The 23,794-nt window shown below is 58.3% G+C and overlaps 1 protein-coding gene across 1 annotated transcript; it reads left to right on the forward strand.

Moving 5' to 3' along the window:
- The first annotated feature begins 3,578 nt into the window (after window positions 1-3,578).
- Window positions 3,579-23,495, forward strand: GRK1 (G protein-coupled receptor kinase 1). The gene is made up of 7 exons (XM_024231026.3): window positions 3,579-4,305; window positions 5,908-6,035; window positions 7,732-7,889; window positions 9,585-9,668; window positions 16,137-16,261; window positions 17,799-18,000; window positions 19,462-23,495. The coding sequence occupies exons 1-7, from the start codon at window positions 3,607-3,609 to the stop codon at window positions 19,755-19,757; spliced, it is 1,692 nt and encodes a 563-aa protein (XP_024086794.1). The 5' UTR covers window positions 3,579-3,606; the 3' UTR covers window positions 19,758-23,495.
- The last annotated feature ends 299 nt before the right edge of the window (window positions 23,496-23,794 follow it).

Here is a 23,794-nt window from a genome sequence, read left to right on the forward strand (position 1 = left end):
CATGGAAAGGTGTTCTTCCACCATTAGGGAAATGTAAATTACAACCGTAAGGGAATACCCCACACCTACCAGGAGGGCCAAAACAAAAGACTGTGGCAGCGCTAAACTCTGGGGAGGATCCTGAGGAAGGATCTGCTCACCATCGCTGGTGGGAATGTAAAATGACACGGCCACTCCAGAAAACAGCTTGCCGGTTTCTTCAAAACTAAACTTGCAATTACGACACTTTTGGGCATTTACCCCAGAGAAATAGAAATTTATATTCACACAAAGGCCTACACAGATGTTTACAGCAGCATTATAGCTAAACACTGGAAACGACCCAGCCGTCCTTCAACCGGTGAACAGCGAAACAGACTATGGCACTCTCCTCTGTGGAGCACACCACAGAGACAAGGAGGGAATGGCTGACACCTGGGGAACAGTGCTGAGTGAGAAATGCAGATCCTGAAAGGCTACATAGTGTCTGACTCCATTCAGGTAACGTTCTTAGAGAAGTCGTGGTTGCCGGGCATGGAGGAGGGCGGGCTGGAGGAACTTCGGTGCGTCTGTGAGCGGCACAGGAGGGTCCCGTGGATGGAGGCGGCCTTTGTCTCAACCATATGGATGTCAATATCCTTGCTACTTGGCAAGATGTCATCATTACAGGAGACAGAGTTAAGGGTACACAGGATCTCTCTGGATTGTTTCTTAACACTGCATGTAAATCCACAATTATCACAGAATAAAGAGTTTAATTAAAAAGGGATTTCCAGGGCCAAATGAATTTGGGAAACGACATACTTTACTTCTCTTTGAGAGCCATGTTCACTCTGAAATCACTGAATCAACCCTGTGATGGGCATGTTTAACATATTTTTAACTTTGCTTGTTTAACATATTTAACTTTATTTAACCCAACACTTCCCAACATGACTGCAGGTGGAATGGCCCCCAGTCCAACAGGAAGCCGTCCTCCTCAGACCCCACGCCTCCGCAGCATCAGCACTACCTGCGAGCTTGTTACAGGTGCACAATCTTGGCCTGCCCGGCCACTGAAGCAGAATCTTTGTTCTAGCAAGGTCTCCGGGCGATTCATGTGTGTAGCTGTTTGAGGCATGAACCAGGACAGGCAGCGAGACGTCAGCAGAGACGGCTTCACTTCACAAAGCACCACAGTTGCCCCATTGGGTGAGCAGGCAGGAAGGAGTTAACACGATCTGCCCAAGGTCACTGCTGTGAAGGGCAGGGCTGGGCTCCTGCAGGGCTCCTGGCGGAAGATGGGATATCACTCACCTCAAATATTTACTCGTGATCCACCTGCCAAAGCCCTCAGGAGGCCGTGGGGACATCGGCTCAGTCTGCAGGCCCTCGCTTCGGCCTCCTTTGCTGCTACAGAGGACCCTGCCATGTGCAGTCCCCAGTGCCCTCCCACAGTTGCCTCTTCTCCCGTGTGGAATGGGGTGGGCTGACAGTTTCGACCTCTCCACGCTCTGGCATTCTTCTTTTCTGCGACCCTTTGCTTCCTCCCTGTGTGAGCTGGAACCAATCCCCTGCTAAATTCCTCCTCATTCTTCTCCAAACCTTTATTGAGTACCTACTGTGTGCTGGAATAAGACAGGCAGGGCCATGCCCTCATGAAGCTGACAATCCTATTGGCGTGACCATCCCCAGGTGTGTCCCAGGTGTGTTGCAGGTGTGTCTGAGGTATGCCCCAGCTGTCTCAGGTGTGCCCCAGTTGTCCCAGGTGTGTCTCAGGTGTGCCCCAGTTGTATCCCAGGTGTGCCTCAGCTGTCTTAGGTGTGTCTCAGGTGCATCCCAGGTGTGTCCCAGGTGTGCTCCAGCTGTCTCCAGTGTGTCCCAGCTGTGCCCCAGGTGTGTGTCCTAGGTGTGCCTCAGTTGTCTCAGGTGTCTCAGATGTGCCCCAGGCATATCCCCGGTGTGCCCCAGCTGTCCCAGGTGTGTCCTACATGTGCACCAGCTGTATCCCAGGTGTGTCTCAGGTGTGCCCCAGGTGTGTCTCAGATGGGTCCCAAGTGTTCCCCAACTGCATTTCAGGTGTCTCAGGTGTACCCCAGGTGTGCCCAAGCTGTCCCAGGTGTGTCCAAGATGTGCCCCAGGTGTGTCTCGGGTAGGTCCCAAGTGCCCCAGCTGCATTTCAGGTGTCTCAGGTGTGACCCCTGGTGCATCCCAGGTGTGTCCCAGGTGTGCCCCAGGTGCATCCCAGGTGTGTCCCAGGTGTGCCCCAGCTGTCTCAGGTGTCTCAGGTGTGCCCCAGGCATATCCCAGGTGTGCCTCAGCTCTCCCAGGTGTGTCCTACATATGCACCAGCTGTATCTCAGGTGTGTCTCAGGTGTGCCCCAGATGTGCCCCCAGTGTGTCTCAGGTGGGTCCCAAGTGTTCCCCAGCTGCATTTCAAGTGTCTTAGGTGTGCCCCCGCTGTCCCAGGTGTGTCCAAGATGTGCCCCAGGTGTGTCCCAGCTGTCCCAGGTGTGTCTCAGGTGTGCCCCAGGTGTGTTCCAGGTGTTCCCCAGCTGTCCCAGGTGTGTCCCAGGTGTACCACAGCTGTGTCCCAGGTGTGTCTCAGGTGGATTCTGGGTGTGTCCCAGGTGTTCCCCAGGTGTGTCCTAGCTGTCCCAGGTGTGTCCCAGGTGTGCCACAGCTGTGCCCCAGGTGTGCCGCAGCTGTGTCCCAGGTGTGTCCCAGCTGTCCCAGGAGTGTCCCAGGTATGTCCCAGGTGTGTCCCAGGTATGTCCCAGGTGTGTCCCAGGTGTGTCCCAGGTGTACCCCAGCTGTATTCCATATGCGTCCCTCTGAGTGGGGCCTTGGTTTGATGTAGCTCCGTGGGTCTTCTGCTTCCTGGTCCTGGTGTCACCAACAACTGCCTCTTAACAATCCTGCCTTGCCTGCAAACCCCAGGTGAGAAGAAGACAAATGACTGGGAACTGACCCCTCAGTAAGCACTGGTGGTCTCACCTACAGACCCCCAGGAAGCTGGTCACTGTGGGCTTTTTTTCCTCTCTAAATTCCTATTATCAGGTGGTTTTCTTCTCATTTGCTATTTTCTTAAAAATAAAAATGAAATATAGTAGGGAAAAACAGCCTTTGTAAATTACGGTTTCTTCTGGCACCATCCTCTCCGTCAGGCCCACATCCCAAGGAAACAGCAGGCTTGAGCCTGGCTGCTGAAGCCAGGGGGTGGATGGAGCAGCTCAGAACAGAGCTTTGAGTGCCTCTCCAGCCAGGGGCCCCAGAAGCCTGGGGGTTGTTTGTCCTTCTCGGGGAAAAGTGAGGCGGCCCCTTGGAGGAAGGGGCCAGGCAGAATGATCTAATCGGATTCCAAGCAGCTCAGGGGATTGTCTTTTTCTAGCACCTTCTTGCCACTCCTAAGCGTCCTCCATGACCCCAGCTGGGATTTAGCCTGGTGCTGTGTCAGCCCCAGGCTCCCAAGGGCTTCCCAGTGGTCCCCAGGCACCCTCGACACGGCCAGGGCGTCTCTCTCGTCCAGCAAGGGCAGGGACGGGCCACAGGCCAAGGGCAGCAGTCAGGCCTGCTCTGGCTGTGAGTGCCGCCGGCTTGGCCTCGGCTGATGGGCCCTCACGCCTGAAGCAGGCAGGAAGCTCCGGGATGGATTTCGGGTCTTTGGAGACCGTGGTGGCCAACTCTGCCTTCATCGCCGCCCGAGGCAGCTTTGACAGCGGCAGCTCCCAACCCTCCCGGGACAAGAAGTACCTGGCCAAGCTCAAGCTGCCCCCGCTGTCCAAGTGTGAGTCCCTCCGCGACAGCCTCAGCCTGGAGTTTGAGAGTGTGTGCTTGGAGCAGCCCATCGGCAAGAAGCTCTTTCAGCAGTTCCTGCAATCGGCAGAGAAGCACGTGCCGGCCCTGGAGCTCTGGAAAGACATTGAGGACTATGACACGGCAGACAATGACCTCCAGCCACAGAAGGCCCAGACCATCCTGGCCCAGTACCTGGACCCCCAGGCCAAACTCTTCTGCAGCTTCCTGGATGAGGGGACGGTGGCGAAGTTTAAGGAGGGGCCTGTGGAGATCCAGGACGGGCTCTTCCAGCCCCTGCTGCAGGCCACCCTGGCACACCTGGGCCAAGCCCCCTTCCAGGAGTACCTGGGCAGCCTGTACTTCCTGAGGTTCCTGCAGTGGAAGTGGCTGGAAGCCCAGCCCATGGGGGAAGACTGGTTCCTGGACTTCAGGGTCCTGGGGAAAGGGGGCTTCGGGGAGGTGTCGGCCTGCCAGATGAAGGCGACCGGCAAGCTGTATGCCTGCAAGAAGCTGAACAAGAAGCGGCTGAAGAAGAGGAAGGGCTACCAGGTGAGCAGCGCGGCCCGGCCAGCAGGGATGGGGCGGCAGGGTGCAGGGATGGGGCAGCAGGGTACAGAGGGCCCCCAGGTCACTGTCGGCTCCAGGGCCCTTAACAGCTGGTGCCTAAGGGAGCATGCATGCCAGCCTCGCCACGTGGGCGCCCCGCAGCCGTGCGTTTATGAGCAGTTTCAGTCCGTGTGCAGAAGTCCCTCCTCGGAGAGTGACCTCCACATTTTTGGGTGGGGACGTGCTACGTTCGCTCGTCAGTTTTTCACCAACCACAGACTAGCCTCAAGTGTGGGGGAAAGAGGACCTCTCAGGGGAGGCTAAAGAGGGGCAGGGTCTCCGGATTCTTTGCCACGACTGTGGAAGACTTTCCAGGGCCCTGGCTCCTCTGATGGCAGCAAATGCGGGAGGAACTGAGGCAGGACGGAGGCAGCCTCGCTCTGATGACAGTTTCTGTGAGGCGGAGCCTGGCGTGACGCCGGGTGCAGGAACTGTTCCCCTGAGTGCGCTGTCCTCGGGGGTGGGAGTGAGCGACGGGCACGCAGGCTGCTCTAAGTTTCATCCGCTCTGCCCACTGGCGTCAGACTGTGCATCTGGGGCAGGATCAGCAGAAGCTGCTTACAGGTCTTAAGGGTGAGAGGCAGCGGCTGCACCGGGTGTGGACGTGATCTCCTGAGCCAGCCCCCTGCACTTTGGCTCCACGTGGCTCCTGGCCCCTCTCCCACCGCGCAGCTGTGTTGAGGGCACACGAAGCTCTTAGGGTTAAGCAGCAGCCACTGCGCACCCTGGCTCTGCGGAACCTCAACCCTTAGTGAAGGTGAAATACCAGGTGCTCACGGCGCTGGGCGGAGGCCCTGGAACATCTGCGTGTTCTCGCCGTGGAACTCGGGGCAAGTAACTATGCTGCGTGGTTGTGCTGTAATTTTTAAAAATTAGTTTTCTTGACATCTAATTCCCACACCGTGCCATTCACATCTAACTGTAAATTTAACCCAACAATCAGCCTCTTTTCCTGACTTCCGTCACCAAACTGAACTCCATACTGAGATCAACTGAACACCTCCCCATGTAAGTGCAGAAAGGGGCCTCCGACATCAGGAATTCCCTCTTCAAAGAGGGATGTGCTGTCCTTATCCAGACACTTACAAACTCGTTCAATGGAGCATTGTGAGGTTTTAAAATAAAGACAAAACGAAGCAGAGTGGTGAGGTGGTTTGGGAGGTGCTGGTCTGGGAGCCCAGCCCACAGGGGCCTGGACAGGAGAGAGGGCTGTGGCTGCAGGATTGCTAGGCAGGCGGGGCTGGTGGGGTCCTCACTCATGTTGCTCAGCCTTGGGGCTTGAGCCTCCCCTTGCCAGAGGCTGGCCCAGAAGACCGGAAGTCCCCTGTATGTGAAGGAATTCACATGTCTGGTTTTCTGAAATGGCGGTGCAGGCATGTTTTGAAGTCATTTGCAATTGCTTTGTGAAAGGCGCATTTGAAGCATGTTTTCGACTGTTCTGTGGCTGTGTGTGCAGTGGGTGTGGCCGGGTGCACACGGCCTCTGCGATGCACCCAGTCCCTTTCCTATTCAAAGCCAGCGCGTACTCAGCGTGTCACTTTTCAGGGTGCTATGGTGGAGAAGAAGATTCTGATGAAAGTACACAGCAGGTTCATCGTGTCTCTGGCCTACGCGTTTGAAACCAAAGCCGACCTCTGTCTGGTGATGACCATCATGAACGGAGGCGACATCAGGTAAGGGCTGGGCCAGAGGGCACGAGGGGGCCCCGCTGTCCCACTGGGTCAGGGTTTCCAGGGCCCAACGGGGCTCCTTTCCGCGGGCAGAGCCACGGTGGCCCCAGGCCTGCCCTCGAGGGAAGCCTTGCACCCATCACAGTCCGCTTCTCGCTGTCGGCAGGCGGTTCCTGAAACAATGCACCCTGGACCCACATCGGTGCAGGAGCCTGGGAGGCGCCCAACCTGACAATCGGGGCACGTCCTGTGTGTGGCCCTGGTGTGGGTGTGGGAGGCATGTGGTGCTGTGGGGGACGTGTGATGCAGTCGGGGGGGCCTCTGCAGGGCTGAGGGCCTTGCACCAGGAGGGTAAATGAAGACGAACTTCACCAGCGCCCACTCCTAGGGCTGACCCCAGAGCTGGAGAAAAGATCAGTCCAGCTGGGGGCCATGATCTTGCTGTCCCCCGGCAGAGAGGAGGTGGCGCTGCCTCCACAAAGTCCTGCCCCGGATCTGCCGCTGAGACAGGCCCCAGGCCCGTGTTGGAGATCAGATCACAGGCTCGCTTGGTAGGTGGGCCACTTAGCCACTGTGTGGTTCTGTTTCCTGGTCTGTAAAATGGGGAGAGATAATACCTAAGTCCAAAGATTATTGGGAGATTAAGACAGCACGTGTGAAATACCTGGAGTGTCTGATGCCCGTAAGGTTAGCGTGGGCAGGGGCCATGGCTGTGGTTGGCAGCACCATGCCCCATTCTCACCTGCTTTTAATTTCCAAGGAAATTCCTCCAGGTGAGGCTGGTGGCCCCATTTTTCAGATGAGGAATGTGAGTCCAGACTAAGATACCATGTGGAGGGGGCACTGGGAAACACAGACACAGGGGTGCCCAGGCGGAGGGGAGGGGGCGCTGGGAAGCACAGACACAGGGGTGCCCAGGCGGAGGGGAGGGGGCGCTGGGAAGCACAGACACAGGGGTGCCCAGGCGGAGGGGAGGGGGCGCTGGGAAGCACAGACACTGGGGTGTCCAGGAGGAGGGGAGGGGGTGCTGGGAAGCACAGACACAGGGGTGCCCAGGAGGAGGGGAGGGGGTGCTGGGAAGCTCAGTCACAGGGGTGCCCAGGGAGGGCCTGGTGGCTCCAGCCGCCTTGTGGTCCGCCTGGCTCCAGGGCCTCCTCTCCTGTTTCCTGTGATGATACTCCTGGTGCCACCTCGTTTAAATTATTTCTTGTTTAAATCATTTCTTTTATTTGTTAGGTTTTGCTTCTCTGCAAAACCTGTCCATGGAAAACATAAGAAATGATGTTTTATGGGGGAGGAAAGAGGCTGAGAAGAAACACCTTACTGCAAATCCTTCATGAGTCTGATGAACTCGGGGCCTGCGGAGCTCCATCCCGCCTCAGCCTCAGCCTGGCCCCTTCCTGAGACGGTCTGGGCTGTTTTCCAGCACCTGCAGCCAGCACCGGGAAGCAGGCAGACAGGAGACGCACGTGGACATCACTTTCTCCCCGTTAGCAGTTGGGGTTCAGGGTCCCTGAGCTGCTAACCCTGCCAGCCACCATGGCCTTGGGGTCTCCTCTGCAGGGACGTCGGGGGGCCAGGCCTCAAAACGACCAGAACACTGGCCGAGAGACATGGTTCTGAGGCCCCAGCTCTGTCTTTCCATGATTTTACTCCCCATTAAACCCGGGGTGCATGGCTCCCGCGTGTCTGCCCCCAGGTACCACATCTACAACGTGAATGAGGAGAACCCTGGCTTCCCGGAGCCGCGCGCCGTCTTCTACACGGCACAGATCATCTGCGGCCTGGAGCACCTGCACCAGCGGCGGATTGTCTACCGTGACCTCAAGCCAGAGAATGTGCTGCTGGACAATGATGGTAGGAGGTGCCCTCGGCTGGGAGGGATGAGGGCTACGAGGAGGGTGGGGCGCAGCTTCCTTGGAGGTCTCTGCACAACCTCACGAGGGTTGATGGCTGCGTGGACGGTGGGGGTTCACGAGGGCTGACGGCTGCGTGGACGGCAGGGGTGTCATCAGGCACCAGGAGTCACAGGAGTGAGTGCAGGGGTCTGCGGTGCAGAACTGGCTGGGAACGGCGAGTCTGTTACGCCCAGTCCCCACCTTCCTTCTGCCTGAATGGGGCATCACACAGGGATTCTTCTGAGAAATAAACATGAGGGTTTAGGCTCCCGACACCGGCAGGTCAGCCAAGTGCGAGACACGCGCCAGGGCCCTGAGAGAGTGCGCGAGGGGCGGGGAGAGAGCTGAGGTGGGAGGCTCTCGGTGGGCAACACCCACGCTCAGCTGTAGCACGGCCGGCCCTCATCCCTACACCCTGCGCCCTCCACCGTCAGCCAGGGAGCCAGTCGTGTGCACGGTGTGTGCTGCGTGCGCGTATGTGGTTTGTGGGGGGTGTGTGTGTGGCATATGGTGTGTGTGTGTGTGCAGTGTGTGTGTGGTGTGTGATTGTATGGTGTGTCTGGTGTGTGCGGTGTGTGTAAGTCTGACTGGGGTGCTGGGGCCTCGTGGTCACTTGGTACGTGTATGTGTGGTGTGTGGTACCTGTATGGTGTGGTATCTGTATGGTGTGGTATGTGGTATGTCTGGTATTGTATGTGGTATGTGTGGTATTTGTTGGTGTGGTACGTGGTATGTGTGGTATTATGTGTGGTATGTGTGGTATCTGGTGTGGTATATATTGTATTGTGTGTGGTATGTGGAATGTGCTATGTGTGCTATTGTGTGTGGCATGTGTATGTTTGTGGTATCTGTATGGTGTGGTACGTGGTATGTGTGGTAAATTGTGTGGTGTGTGTGTGTTTGTGTGAGGTGTGTATGTAGTCTTTGGTTGTTGGCATGTGCTGTGTGTGTGGTATGTGGAATGTGGTGTGTGTGTTTGTGGTGTGGTGTGTGTGTGGTATGTGAGTATGCAGTGAGTGTGGTGTGTCTGAGACCATGTGGGTTGTGTGTGGTGTGTCTGTGAGTTTGGCTGGGGAGGGGAGGATCCTGGGCACTGGGTGGTCCTTATGGCTGTTTGGTATGTGTGTATGTTTGTGGTGTGGTCATGGGGTGTGTGTGTGGGGGGTGTGTGTGTATGTTTATGGTGTGGTGGTGGAGTGTGTGTGTCTGTGTGAGTCTGGCTAGAGAGGGGAGGCTTCTGGGTGCTGGGGCCTCATGGCTGCCTGGTATGTCTGTGTGTGGTGTGTGTGTGTCTGTGATATGTGTGTGTGTGGTGTGGTATGTATGGTATGGTCTGTGTGTGGTCTATGTGTGGTATGGTACATATGGTGTGGTGGTGGGTCTGTGTGTGGTATGGTGTGGGTGTGTGGTGTGATCTGTGTAGTGTCTGTGGTTTGTGTGTGGTGTGATCTGTGTGGTGTGTAGTGTGTGTGTGGTGTGATCTGTGTATGTGTGGTGTCCATGTTGTGTGGTGTGATGTGTGGTGTGTGGTGTGTGGTGTGATGTGTGTGGTGTGGGTGTGGTGTGTGTGTACATGTTTGTGTGAAGGTGGCTCTGGGCTCGCCGGCGCTTGTCCTGTGCAGCCAGGGGTGACTCCGCTATGTCTGCCTCTCAGGCAATGTCCGGATCTCTGACCTTGGGCTGGCCGTGGAGCTGCTGGATGGACAGAGCAAGACCAAGGGCTACGCAGGGACCCCAGGTAAGGGTCTGAGTGCAGCTGGGGAGGCTCTGTGCATGCGTGCGTCCCTGTGTACATATGTGTGCCTGTGTGCACTTGCACATACATGTGAGTTTGTGTATATAGGTGTGTCTGTGTGCACATGGGCTTCTGTGTGTGCCTGTGTCTGAGGGTGTCTGTGTGGTTGTGCATTTATGTGTATGTGAGTGTTGTGAACCCAGATATCTGAGGCAGGTACCAGTTAATTTAGAAAGTTTATTTTGCTGAGGTTGAGGATGCGAGTCCGTGGCAGCCTCAGGAGGTCCTGACGACATGTGGTTGTGGCACAGTTTAGTTTTACACATTTTAGGGAGCCATGAGACATCAGTCAGCATATGTAAGATGAACACTGGTTCGGTCTGGAAAGGCGGGAGGGGGCTTCCAGGTCATAGGAAGATAAGAGACAAATGGTTACATTCTTTTGAGTTTCTGATGAGTCTCTCCAGAGGAGGCAATCAGATAAGCATTTATCTCAGTGAGCAGAGGGCTCACTGAGGGGACTTTGAATACAATGGGAGGCAGGTTTGCCATAAGCAGTTCCCAGCCTGACTTTTCCCTTTAGTTTAGTGATTTTGGGTCTCAAGATTTTTTCCTTTTACAGTGTGCCTGTGTGTGCATGTGTGCTTGTGTGTGCATGCCTGCGTCTCTGTGCACACACGTGTGCCTGTGTGCCTGCCTGCGTCTCTGTGCACACGTGTCTGTATGTGCATGCCTGCATCTTTGTGCACACATGTGTATCTGTGTGCCTGTGTCTGTGTGCATGTGTGCCTGTGTATGCATGCCCGGGTCTCTGTGCACACATGTGTGTCCATGTGCCTGTATGTGTATGCCTGCGTCTCTGTGCACACACGTGTGTCCGTGTGCCTGTGTGTAAGTGCACATGCACGGTGCATCCTACTACCTGCCCCATCCCGTCTCACTCATCTCCTCTCACCTCCCCCCAGGCAGGGAGGCTCGCAGCACCTGCGGAGGAGAGGAGACCCCACAGTCAAGCAGAGCGGGGTCCGTGTTCCGGGCCCAGCACCTGCTGGCGTGTGGCCTGTGTGCTTTACTTAACCTCCGAGCCTCCTGATAGCACTCGGTGCACAGGCTTGCTGAGGAGACCTCACACGCCACGTGCCCGGCGCCTGTGTACAGCAGCCACACCGTGAATTTGAGTTCTTCTCCTCTCTCCTCCGCAGTCTTGAGGGTCCGCGTGTCGGGCTCACTTCTGGTGGGATTTCCAGAGAATGTCGCTTCCCTGGGGTTGTTTTGGCTGTGGGGAGGCAGTGCTGTCGCCTGATGGGGTTTGTGCCCGGGGGTGTTTTGGGTCCTCCCATGCTGGTGCTTAGGCACTGGGCGTATTTGTGCCGTGGCCACGGTGGGGACATCCTCGCTCCAGCTGGATGCTTCCCCAGCTTAGGGGAAGGTGCATCTCGGGGTGGGGGCTAAGGACTGTTTCCCCAAAGTTCTGAAGAAGGGCAGTTCTGTGCCCACACCCCTCATGGCTGGGTTGCAATCTGGATGTGGGATTCCGTAGCCACTGAGTGCTCAGGGCCAGTGGTCGAAGGTCTCAAAACTTTCTGGAAGGCAGTTCATCCTGGGGGATCCCACGGCTCAAGGAAGCCTCGGGTGGCACCTGCTTTTCGTGAGATGATCCAAGCCTCTTTCTGGGTCTGTAGAAATGGTTGGCGCTGCGGCCCTCGAGTCTTTGGGACCCTTGCCAAGCCTGGGTGTAAGCGCGTGGGTGGAAGCCCCCTCACGCATTTCGGGAAGATCCAGGTGGACTCCGAGGCCAGGACTTGAAGAGTTAACCTCACGGATGGAAAGGGCCCAGCTTCCAGGCCGAGTGTGAGGGCCCGACTGGCCGCCAGGGGGCCTCATGCCTTCGCCGTCGCCCGTTCCTCGGAGCCCCAGGTGCACATAGCAGGGCTGGGCTCAGGCTGTGACCCCTGCACAGTGACCTGGAGATGCTGACGTCAGGATGCAGGCTGGGAGGCCGGTGTCAGTTCAGCAAAGCCGCAGGGTCCGCATCCTTCTTCCTGGCACCCTCGCACCCTCCCACGCAGCCCCCCACGCAGCCCCCCACGCAGCTAGAGACGCCACAGCCATCGGGAGCCTGTTCGGGGACTCCCCCTTGCCGGTGCAGTGCCGGCCCAGGGGCGTGCACAGGGCGGGGCCGGTCATGCGCGGTCCTAGTTTGAGTTCAGTGGCGGGATCCAGGGGCGTGCACAGGGCGAGGCCGGTCATGCGCGGTCCTAGTTTGAGTTCAGGGGCGGGATCCAGGGGCGTGCACAGGGCGGGGCCGGTCATGCGCGGTCCTAGTTTGAGTTCAGGGGCGGGATCCGGGGGCGTGCACAGGGCGGGGCAGGTCATGCGCGGTCCTAGTTTGAGTTCAGTGGCGGGATCCAGGGGCGTGCACAGGGCGGGGCTGGTCATGCGCGGTCCTAGTTTGAGCTCAGGGGCGGGATCAAGGGGCGTGCACAGGGCGGGGCTGGTCATGCGCGATCCTCAGTTTGAGCTCAGGGGCGGGGCCCAGGGGCGTGCACAGGGCGGGGCCGATGATGCGCGGTCCTTAGTTTGAGTTCGGGGCGGGGCCCAGGGGCGTGCACAGGGCGGGGCCGGTCATGCGCGGTCCTCAGTTTGAGTTCAGGGGCGGGAGAATTTGTGAACAGAGCAGATAGAGCTGGCTCCCTCACGCTTTCTGTCAATATTTACTGGCTGCTGCGTGGCTGCAGGTCCCTCAGGAGGCCTGGGGCACAAACAGGTGCGCCGTCTGGGCTGCATCATGGGGGTCAGGCCAGGAGGGCTGGGGGGCTCCTTGGCCCAGGAACTGACAGGAGCCTGCGGTCTGGTGGGCCTTGCTTGTGCCCGGCCTGGGAACTGAGAAGGCTCTGGGTGGGTCTAGAGGCTGTGATCGTGTGAGCAGTTCCTCCCCGGAGTCTGGGCAGAATTCTGAGGTCAGTGTAACCCCGGACCAGTAGGGCATATTCAGGGCCTGTGGTTCTGTGAAGCAGGGTTCCTGCAACTCTTTTGGGGAAAAAGGATTCTGTGGCCACATCAGCCTGGCCCTGAGGCACGGTGAAGGACCAGGAAGGACCTTGACTCAGAAGTGTCAAAACTGACCAGCCCCAGCAGCCCCCATGCCCCAGCCTGCGGCCCCTCTGCCTGGTCCCAGGACATCCGTCATGGGTCTTCCAACGGGCCTATCTGCCACTGTGTGCTGGGCTGGCCTCACTTGGGTAGCAGCTGGGGAGTTGACATAACTCACACAGGCCCCATGTGCCACACAGAGCTGGCTTGGGGGCCAGGCAGGTGTCTGAACTTCTCCTGGAATCTGACTAACCAGTGCAGACGTCTGCCAAGGATCCTGCTTGGTGAGCATGCAGCCATCTGGAGGGAGGTCCCAGAGCTCATGGCTGCGGCCACTGGAGACAAGAGGGCAGAGCACTCAGGGAGGCAGCCCACGGTCTGTGGACTGGGTTGTGGGTTGTGGACTGTGGGCTGTAGGGTGTGGGCTGTGGGCTTTGAGGTGTGGACTGTGGTCTGTGATCTGTGGCCTGTGGTCTGTGGGCTGTGGACTGTGGGCTGTGGACCATGGCCTGTGGGCTGTGGACTGTGGGGTGTGGACTGTGGCCTTGGACAAGTTGCTGCACATCCCCATCATGAGTACCCATGGCGATGAGGAGTACCCATGGCGATGAGGACCCATGGTGATGAGGCGTACCCATGGCGATGAGGAGTACCCATGGCGATGAGTACCCATGTTGATGAGGAGTACCCATGACGATGAGTACCCATGGCGATGAGGAGTACCCATGGCGATGAGGAGCACCCATGGCAATGAGTACCCATGGCGATGAGGAGTACCCATGGCGATGAGGAGTACCCATGGCGATGAGTACCCATGGCGATGAGTACCCATGGTGATGAGGAGTACCCATGGTGAGGAGTACCCATGGCAATGAGGATCACCCATGGCGATGAGTACCCATGGCGATGAGGAGTACCCATGGCGATGAGGAGTACCCATGGCGATGAGTACCCATGGTGATGAGGAGTACCCATGGCCAGCTCATGGCGTATAGTGGACTGCTGTGCCTGGCACTCAGGGCAGGCTGGAGCAAGTGCTGTGCTCATCGCCATGGCAGCATTGCAGCGGGGCCCGGAGGGTCTGTGGTCATCACTCAGAGACGCCCCGACTCTGCGGAACAGGCACAGGGCTGGACCACGGAAGTGCCTGAGCTGAGGCAGGTGGGATCTGCGGTTTCCACCCTGGAGGGGAAGCTTGCTCACAAGGAGAGGGAAGCCTCAGTGTGTGGCTGTGGCCTTGAACCTCATCCCTATGAAGAAGAAGGGATGCCCTGGAGAGGGCAGAAGGGCCGGGGAGGGCGCAGCCCAGCTGGTGGGGTCTGCAGGGAGCCACAAAAGGTGGACAAGGCCAGGCAGGTGGGCAAGCCTCAGCCAGGGGTGGGAGGAGAGGAGAGCACCCCATGCCAGCCTGAGCAGCGTGGGGGTGCCTTGGAGGCTGCAGCCCACACTGGATTCCGTCTTCTCTGTGAGGAGCAGTTGGGAAGGGCTCGAGAGGTGCTTGGCTGCCTCAGAGTCAGGCCGCGGTGAGGGGAGGCGCCTTTTAGGGTGCTGAGGACTCGAGCTGAGACTGTGGGACCAGGCAGAGGACTCAGCTTCAGCAAACTAGACATATGTGAGCCTGGCGTGGCTTCCAGGCACGAACCTAGAGCAGGGGTGTTTGTGAGTGTGAAAGTGCTGAGCCTAGAGATCTTTCTTGACGTCAGCAAGACACCAACAGACGTGCGAGCGAGGCTGCCGGCTCCATCGCTCCCTGATCCACTGGCGGAGCCAGAGCACCGAGTGTGGAGTGGAAAGTGTGTTGTGAATTTAGTAAAGTGTTGGGAAGCAGCCACTCAGATACTCGCGTGGACAAAGTTGATGGCTGGACACACATGTGATCTGCTTTCCCTCCTGAAGTCCCGGGATAGGGGCAGTGAAGGGATCTTGCTAAAAGTACAAACCCACGTGCTCAAAGGAGAGTGTGAGTGGCAGCGTCATGGCAGCTGGAAGACTGATGATGGGTGAGGGGAGCCGGCAGCTGACACAAGGAAGCAGAATGCTAAGCTGCTGCCAGAGCCCTCAAGCTGCACAGAACTGTCAGTGCCCTGCGCCTGGTGTCCGTGCAAAGGTGGCCTTGGCAGATGAATGACTGCGTGAGAGCAGCTGCACACAGAGCTGCCCCTCCGCCCTCTGTCCTGTGACGGTCCCCACAGCTGCGCCCAGACCCGTCCCTCCATCTGAGACAGTCCCTGTAGCTGTGCCCAGACCCACCCCTCCATCCCGAGGCAGCCCCCGTGGCTGCACCCAGACCCATCCCTCCATCCTGACGCAGTCCCCACGGCTGAGCCCAGACCCCATCCCTCCATCCGGAGACAGTCCCTGCAGCTGTGCCCAGACCTGCCCCTCCATCCTGACACAGTCCCCGCGGCTGCACCCAGACCCGTCCCTCCATCTGAGACAGTCCCTGCGGCTGTGCCCAGACCCACCCCTTCATCCCGAGACAGTTGCCGTGGCTGAGCCCAGACCCGACCCTCCATCCCGAGACAGTCCCCACGGCTGAGCCCAGACCCGCCCCTCCATCCGGAGACAGTCCCCACGGCTGCACCCACACCCGCCCCTCCATCCTGAGACAGTCCTCGAGGCTGAGCCCAGACCCGTCCCTCCATCCTGACACAGTCCCCGCGGCTGCACCCAGACCCGTCCCTCCATCCCAACGCAGTCGCCACGACTGAGCCCAGACCCGCCCCTCCATCCCGACACAGTCCCCCAGTCCCCGCAGCTGCACCCAGACTGGTCCCTCCATCCTGACACAGTCCTGTGGTTAAGGGCCTTCTTGGCAGAAGACTGGGACCGCCTCTCTGGAGAGGACACAGCCATAGCACTCATGGGTCACCAGACAACTGGAGAACAGGCTGGCAGCTGAGGAAGAGGAGAGTGACCGATGATTGAGGCTCCCCAGGCCTCCTCTCCAACGTGGTTCCCAGAATGTGGAAGACCCGCCTTGGCATGATCTGACCAGCTCGAGAGGAAAATTTAAAAGATAATGATGTTGGATTCTCCCCAGTAAAAGAGTCCAGGAAGACTGCCTCAGTGCAGCTACAGTCAACAAGTCCCGCCCTGTGCCCAGCACTAGAGTGGGCATGGGGCATTTTTGGTTGTCATTTTTTGTTGTCACAGCCTGAGGGTGCTGCTGTCACCCCATAGGCAGAGTCTGGGGTGCTGCTTGTCATCCGGTAACACACAGGGCAGCCCCTCCACAAAGGATTTTCTGGCCCCAAATGTGGAGAGTGCTGAGGCCCCGGGGAGATGCATCCCCAGAGCATCAGTCCTGCGATTCCCGGAGCGCGTGCCCACCGTGGAGGTGACCACTTCTGAACCTGCAATGTCCCTTGCTGGCAGGTTTCATGGCCCCTGAGCTCCTGCAGGGTGAGGAGTACGACTTCTCCGTGGACTACTTTGCCCTGGGGGTCACCCTGTATGAGATGATTGCGGCCAGAGGACCCTTCCGAGCCCGTGGAGAGAAGGTAGGAGGCGGCCAGCAGGTGTCTCTGCAGCCACCTTGGCACCCTGGCTCTCAATGGGGACGGGGCAGCGATGGGGTCATTACTGAGGCAGACCTGGGAGTTGTTCTGTGGGCCCTGGGGTGGGGAGGGCACAGATTCACGTCCTGGGGTCTCGCTCCTGGGCTGTGCTGTTCTGTCTGGATGGGTGACGCCCCCAGCCCCTGAGGCCTGCAGGTGGAGGGGCTGAGGGATTCCAAGTCACCCTGTGCCCCAGAGCAAGCAGACCCTCCCACCAGAGAGCACGCCACCACTCAGCCTCTGAGGGCCCTGCAGGGTTCGGTCCCTCTGGTGCAGGCCGGAGGAGGGAGGGCGACTTATCCCACTGTTGCCCCAGACCCTGGGCGGCGGAACAAACCACCTTTTGTGGTTTGGGGTGGAGCTTCATCCCCTGGGGACTGGCGACGCTGGGGCTCTGGGGGACACAGAGTCGGCTCCCCCTCCCTGGACGGTCTTATCCCTCGCTGTTGCAGAAGAGCAAGCTCCCCTTCTTCCCAGACGCCAAGAACCCACAGCCCATGGTGGGCCCAGCAGCTGCTCTGAATGTCCCGGAGTGTGGACACCTAGTGGGGCTGCTGGGTCTCCCCTGAGTGCCCCCCTGGGCTGCCCCGGATCCTAGGCCACCAGAACTGCAAATAGGGATAACATTGGGAGGTGCCAGTCCTTATTCAAGACAAGTGGAGCAAAGCTGGCTTTTCCCCTGTGAGGCTGACTCAGAACTCAGGGCTGGGGCTACCTCTCGTTGGACCGAGGGAGTGGCCGCACGGAGCCAGAAGGCCGCCGTCTCAGAGTCGCATCGGGCTGCCTTGAGGTGCAGCTCTTCTCTGGCCACCCATCACCCCCTTGATGCCACCTGGGCCATGCTCACCCCTCTCCCTTCTGACTTCCCTGGACATGTGACCTGTCCTGCCAGGACAGGTTTCAGAGCAGAGTCGTCCCAGGACCACTAGCACGCCTGCGGTCACTCTGTGTCTGTGGGACGTGGCGCAGGCGTGGGCTGCCAGGGCAACCCATGGGAGGAGCGTCAGTGGCCTGATCCGGGGGCCTTGGGGACTGAGCAGCACCCTTCACACTGTACCCACCGGTGGGGCCTCTGGTGGGGAAGAGAGACCTTGGCAGCGCTCCTGAAGACAACAGAGCCACCAAGGCTTCCGTCCACCGTGGCGGAGTGAAAATGGAGGCTGCTCCTCAGCTGGGCCTGCGCTGGCCGTCAGTTTCCTATCTCTCCTTATTCCTCGGTGGGTGCGGCTGTGCTGGGAGTGGGTCAGCCAGAGTCCCCAAAATGCACGGCACCCACCTGTGGCTCCTGGGAGCTTTGCCTTTAGGATTCCATTCCTGAGACTGGAGCCTCAAACGCTGCTGTGCTGGGGAGGGGCACAAGGCCTCACGGGTCTTCCACCCGCGTGGGTGAGCGGTGGCTCTTGTGGGAGGAGCTGTGGTCTGGTCTGACCACCCAAGAGAGGCGGGTCTGGCAGGGCTAAGGCAACGCGTGTCCCCACAGGTGGAGAACAAGGAGCTGAAGCACCGGATCATCTCAGAGCCCGTGAAGTACCCCGACAAGTTCAGCCAGGCCAGCAAGGACTTCTGCGAGGCGCTGCTGGAGAAGGACCCAGAGAAGCGCCTGGGGTTCAGAGATGAGACCTGCGACAAGCTCCGCGCCCACCCCCTCTTCAAGGACCTTAACTGGAGGCAGCTGGAGGCTGGTACTGTTGGACGCCTCAGCCCCGGGGAGGGTGGGGGTCTGTGCTGTGTGGCCCTCGGGTGTCCGCCCGGTCCAGCCTGTGAGAGTCGGCAGGGAGGAGTGCCTGAGACCACCAAGGCTCTCCCTCTGCCCCCAGCAAGGCCCGCAGTCCTCCACTCATCCTCCCAGCCCCAGGACAAGCCGATGGAGCCGGCATCGGGCCAGAGGGCTCTGGGTGCGATGGGAGGCAGGAAACACACTGGCTGCACTGGGGCCTCGAGACCCAAACCATCCGCCACGTCCCCTGGTGCTGGAGGGAGCCCAAGATCAAATGGAGGCCGGCGGCTCAGGCTGTCTGCTGGGGAGAAAGTCATCCACCCACCAGCACTTGCTTGTCAAGTGGATGTGGAAGATACTATGCGCGTGCATGTGTGTGTGCGTGTGTGTGTGTATGTGTGTGCATACGTGTGTGTGCATGTGTGTGTGTGCATGTGTGTGCATGTGTTCATGCACTTGTGCATCTGAGACACAGCCATACCCTCTAGGACCCTGTGGTCAGGTGGAAGGGTCAGGCCACGTGCAGTGTGACTAACTTAGGACAGGGCCACAGGTGACCAGGGAGCAGGAGATCCCCCAAACGAGAAGTCACTTTCGTATGTTAGGGTCACAGCAGTGACTGCCAGACAGGTGCCCTGGGCAGGCCCAGCGAGGCAAGGATGGCTGTGGTCAGGGAATCCAAGGGGGCTCCAATTGGTCACAGGATGAGGAGGGGACCCCGCCCGCCCTGTAAGGAAGTCTGAGACACAGAAGGGTTAGAGCCCAGAAGTGCTGAGGTCAAAGTGAGGCTGAGGAGGAGCCACATGGCAGCTGTGCAGTGTTACTGGCGCTGGGAGGTGGTCCTGAGGCTGTCGCAGAGGCCGTCTGGGGGCCAGCGGGGGCCAGCCGGGTCAGGGTCGGTGCACTGAGAGGAGAGTGATGTCTGACCGGCTGTGCCTGGCCATCGGGGGCCGGTGCGTCAGGGAGGGACGCTGGCTTGGAAGGAAGCTGCCAAGTTCACTGGAGCTTGTGCTTGAGTGCCTGGGGTCTGGGGTCTGCAGAGTGCGCAGGGGAGGCCCTGGTGGGGACGGGGCCCCAGGAGAAGGGGTGTTCGGGGAGGAGGCCGCTTCATGACGAGACCCTAGGGGAGGCTCCCAACAAGGCAGACGTGAGCACCAGGCCCTTTCACAAGAAGGCTCCAAAATGGGCCCTGGGATATCAGGCTTCTTCCGGCCCCACTCAAGCCCCAGCTGTGTGGTCTCAAGGGAACCCAGGGGCCTTGTGGGCACACTGGGCTTTCTCTGTCAGTCCCCGCAACACTTCCCTAAGGAAGAGCGGCCCCAGGCCTTTGTGCATCTCGGAGCCATGGGGGAGGGGGCTTTTTGGCTAAACGGCGCTTCCTTCCCACCACGAGGAGCCTGGCGTCTGTGTTTTCTGTCTCCCACAGGGATGCTGATGCCCCCTTTCATCCCAGACTCCAAAACTGTCTACGCGAAGGATATTCAGGACGTGGGTGCCTTTTCCACCGTCAAAGGGGTGGCCTTTGACAAAACAGATACAGAATTCTGTCAGGAATTCGCCACTGGCAACTGCCCCATCCCCTGGCAGGAGGAGATGATCGAGACGGGCATCTTCGGCGAGCTGAACGTATGGCGCTCGGACGGTCAGATGCCGGACGACATGAAGGGCATCTCCGGGGGCTCCGGCTCCTCGTCCAAGTCAGGGATGTGTCTGGTTTCCTAGGTGACACCCCAGAGTCCACGTGGAGGAAAAGGACCCACAGGGCTCGGTGGGGGCCGCCTGCCTCCGTGGTGCCAGCCTGGGGTCTGCTAGCAAGGGGACACGTGGTTCCCTCCACCCAGGTCCCCATCATGCCATCTCCTTGCGGCCCAAGAAAGAGAAAGCCTGCGTCGGCCTGAGCCGCCAGACGCACACCCTGGTGCCGTGAGCCCCCGACTGCATATTTCACGTCTTTTGCTCCATCTCATTGAGAAGACATAAGATGCTCTCCAGAGGGAGTAAGCCAAAAATCTACAAACTCTTAGAGAGCCTCCCGCACTGGTGAGCAACCAACCGTGTGGTCAGGGGCAGAGACTTGGCTTGGGCCTCCCAAGACCTTAGCCATTGGCTTCCCAGAGCCACGTTCCTCAGCAGGAGGTGCACTGTGGCCAGGTCAGGGGTTGGTGAACCCTGGCCGCAGCCCCGGGCCCCACTAGGGAGGGCTGGACCTCGGCCCCCCCAGGTCCCTCTGTGCAGGCTCCTGCCTTCCAGGGTGCCCGGGCCCTGTGCTGGTGGCCTGCACGACGCGTGGTCCCCTGCACCCTGCGGCGCCGTGGTCCTCTGCACACTGGGGCACCACGCTCCCCTGCACTCCGGGGTGCCGTGGTCCACATCTGCCAGGCGCAGGCTCCGTTGGGCTGTTGGGAGGAGGGGAGTGGGTGTGGAGTCTGGGGGTCTCAGTGCATCTTGGGGTCTCCTTATCTCAGGGTGTCCAGCTGACGGCAGCTGGTGCAAAGTTCCCACCCCTAGCTGGGGGGCTGAAAATGTTTTCTGTCTTGACCCTGAGCCCCGGAAGCACCTCAGCTGCTCTTGGCGGGCAAAGCCGGGACCGTTTGCTCTCTGACCCCTCCTTCCCACCGGGGCTGGTCCGTCTCATCTCCCAGGGGACACTTCAGGCCACGGGCCTTGTGCACAGGGACAGAGCTCCTTGCTGCAACCCCTCTCTGTGTTCCCAGTAGCAGCAGCACTGGAGTCCTAAAGCCGTAGCCCGGGAAAACACTCATGGCCCACCCTGTCATACGGCTCGGCCCCACCCACAAGGCACCTGGCATTTCCAACTGCACTTTGAACACCGAAGGTTCCCCAAGTGCTTTGTGTGTTTTAACTGCAAGAAGTGAGTTCTGTTGCAACTGCCTCCAGGACACACTCCCTCCTGAGGGCCGGCGGTGCTGGCCTGGGTTCCATGGCCTCAGCAGTGGGCTCAGAGGGAGTGCATCCAAGCCTCAGGGAAGCAGTGGTGATGGGCGGCCTGAGGACTCCTTTCCAGAGAGGGCCTCTGAGCTCCTCTTAGGAAAGAACTTCCTTTGAGCCCCGGCCACTGTTGCACCAGTGGGAGAAGGAGCCTGACCCTGCCACATGTGGTCACGGGGAAAGAAGATGGTAGGATGTCCCCGTGAGCCTTGGGGCAGAGCTGGTGGTAGAAAGAAGCCCTGTCTACTCTAATTTGGTGAGAGGGGCCGCGGCAAGTGGCTGATGATGTGATTGATGGAGACAGGGTGGCTTGGGAAGGTCCCACTTGGGGGTGTCACGTCCTGCAGGGAGTGGAAGAGATGGATCCTCTGTAGTCTGGACTGGTGGGTCTCAGCCTCTCTCCCAGAAGTGACAGAGACAGCTGCCTGAGAGTCAGCACTGCGGTGGGCAGGGCCTATGCCCTCACAGTCCTCAGGCTGCCAGGTCGTCCTCTTCCTGTTGGGGAGAAGAGGACCCTGGCAATCCACAATTTTGGAGATTTGCTGGCTGCAGCCAAAATGGGGACCCAACTCCCTTCTATGTGGTTTTAGAGCTTCTGGAGGGAAGATAGGCCACGCCCCTGGGTGAGGAGCACGTCTTCCCACAGATCCCACGTCAGCCACACCCTGGGTGAGGAGCACGTCTTCACATAGACCCTACGTCAGCCACACCCTGGGTGAGGAGCACATCTTCCCATAGATCCCAAGTCGGCCACACCCTGGGTGAGAAGCACGTCTTCCCATAGATCCCAAGTCGGCCACACCCTGGGTGAGGAGCACGTCTTCCCATAGATCCCAAGTTGGCCAAACCCTGGGTGAGGAGCACGTCTTCCCATAGATCCCACGTCGGCAACACCCTGGGTTAGGAGCACGTCTTCCCACAGATCCCAATAGAACTCCACATCGCCTGGTTTTGTGGAGACTTTCACATGTCCTGTCAAGGTGCCTCATGCACCTGCAGACTGTTCTCGGGAAGCAAACCTGGACTGCAGAATAAACCTCCCGGCTCCTGTCCTGGCTCTGAGCGTCTGACACTTCTGAGACCTGGGATGTTCAGGAGGAGCTGTGGGGCGTCCAGTGCTTTTTGTCATAAAACTGCCCATCCATGTGCACCTGAGCAGGCGCAGGCAGGCCCAGGAGGAGGCCCGTGGGAAGCGGCCTGCCGGACAGATTTCCCTGTCCACTCTTTCTCCTTCCTTCCTTCCTCCCTTCCTTCTCTTTCTTTCTCTTCTTTCTTTCTTTTTCTTTCTTTCTTTCCTTCTCTCTCTCTTTTCTTTCTCTTTCTTTCGTTCCTTTCTTTTTTCCTTCTTTCTTTTCTTTCTTTTCCTTCCTTTCTTTCTTTCCTTCCTTCCTTCCTCCCTTCCTTCCTTCTTTCCTTCTTTCCCTCCCTCCCTTCCTTTCTCTTTCTTTTCTTTTCGAGACTGATCTCTCTCTGTCACCCAGGCTGAAGTGCAGTGGCACAATATCAGCTCACTGTAACCTCCGCCTCCCAGGTTCAAGCAATTTTCCTGCCTCAGCCTCCCTAGTAGCTGGGACTACAGGTGCCTGCCACCACACCTGGCTAATTTTTTGTACTTTTAGTACAGATAGGGTTTCACCGTGTTAGCCAGGATGGTCTTGATCTCCTGACCTCGTGATCTACCCGCCTCAGCATCCCAAAGTGCTGGGTTTTTGTATTTTTAGTAAGAGATGGGGTTTCACCATGTTGGCCAGGCTGGTCTCGAACTCCTGACCTCAGATTATCCGCCCGCCTCGGCCTCCTGTTTTGTTTTCTAGAATGTTACACATCGATTAGGTAATGGCTATCAATCCCACTTCATACACTCTGGAACATGAAAGACTCCATTTCTAATTTTTTAAACCCATTTTAACCTGCCTTGCATTCCTATGGCCCTGGACAGGTGAGCAATCTCGTCCTGGCTTTACTGGGATCAGGGGGCTTGGAGGGGCTGTGAGTGGTTGCAGCGGTGGAGGGGAGCCTGGCTCCTGGTGCCGGAGAGGAGCCCCGTGGCCCCCCAGGCCCACCAGCAAGACCCTCTGCCTGTCTTAGGGCTGGGTTGCCAGACACAATACAGGACATCCCGATGAATTTGAATTGCAGATAAATAAGGAATCATTTTTTAGTGTAAGTCTATCCCACGCAGTGTTTGGGACATACTTGACCTAAAAAATGATTCATCATTTTTCTGAAATTCAGATTTAATGGGATGTTATGCAGTTTTCTTTTGGTTAACTCTGGCAAGCCTGTTGCAGATTATATATTTATCTGTAAGATCAGCAGTGGTTCCACTGCACAGGCAACCTGTTGGGATAAAACCACAAAAGCAGCTTCGTTTTTGGCTTCTGCCATCTCTTGGGTCAGTTGAGTGGTGTTTTCACCCCTCGATGAAACTCACACTCACCCCATGCATTCATACAAGGCATTCGAAAGCCCTATTGTCACTTTATTTTTTATTTATTTTTTTTGAGACAGAGTCTTGCTCTGTCGTCCAGGCTAGAGTGCCGTGGTGCAATCTCAGCTCACTGCAAGCTTTGCCTCCCAGGTTCATGCCATTCTTCTGCCTTTGCCTCCCAAGTAGCTGGGACTACAGGCGCCCGCTGCCATGCCCAGCTAATTTTTTGTATTTTTTAGTAGAGACGGGGTTTCACCGTGTTAGCCAGGATGGTCTCGATCTCCCGAGCTTGTGATTTACCGGCCTCGGCCTCCCAAAGTGTTGGGATTACAGGCGTGAGACACAGTGCCCGGCCTATTGTCACTTTATTTTTAAAAAC

Source organism: Pongo abelii, chromosome 14 (genome assembly GCF_028885655.2).
Source record: "Pongo abelii isolate AG06213 chromosome 14, NHGRI_mPonAbe1-v2.0_pri, whole genome shotgun sequence".
In the NCBI taxonomy this organism is placed as follows: Eukaryota; Metazoa; Chordata; class Mammalia; order Primates; family Hominidae; genus Pongo; species Pongo abelii.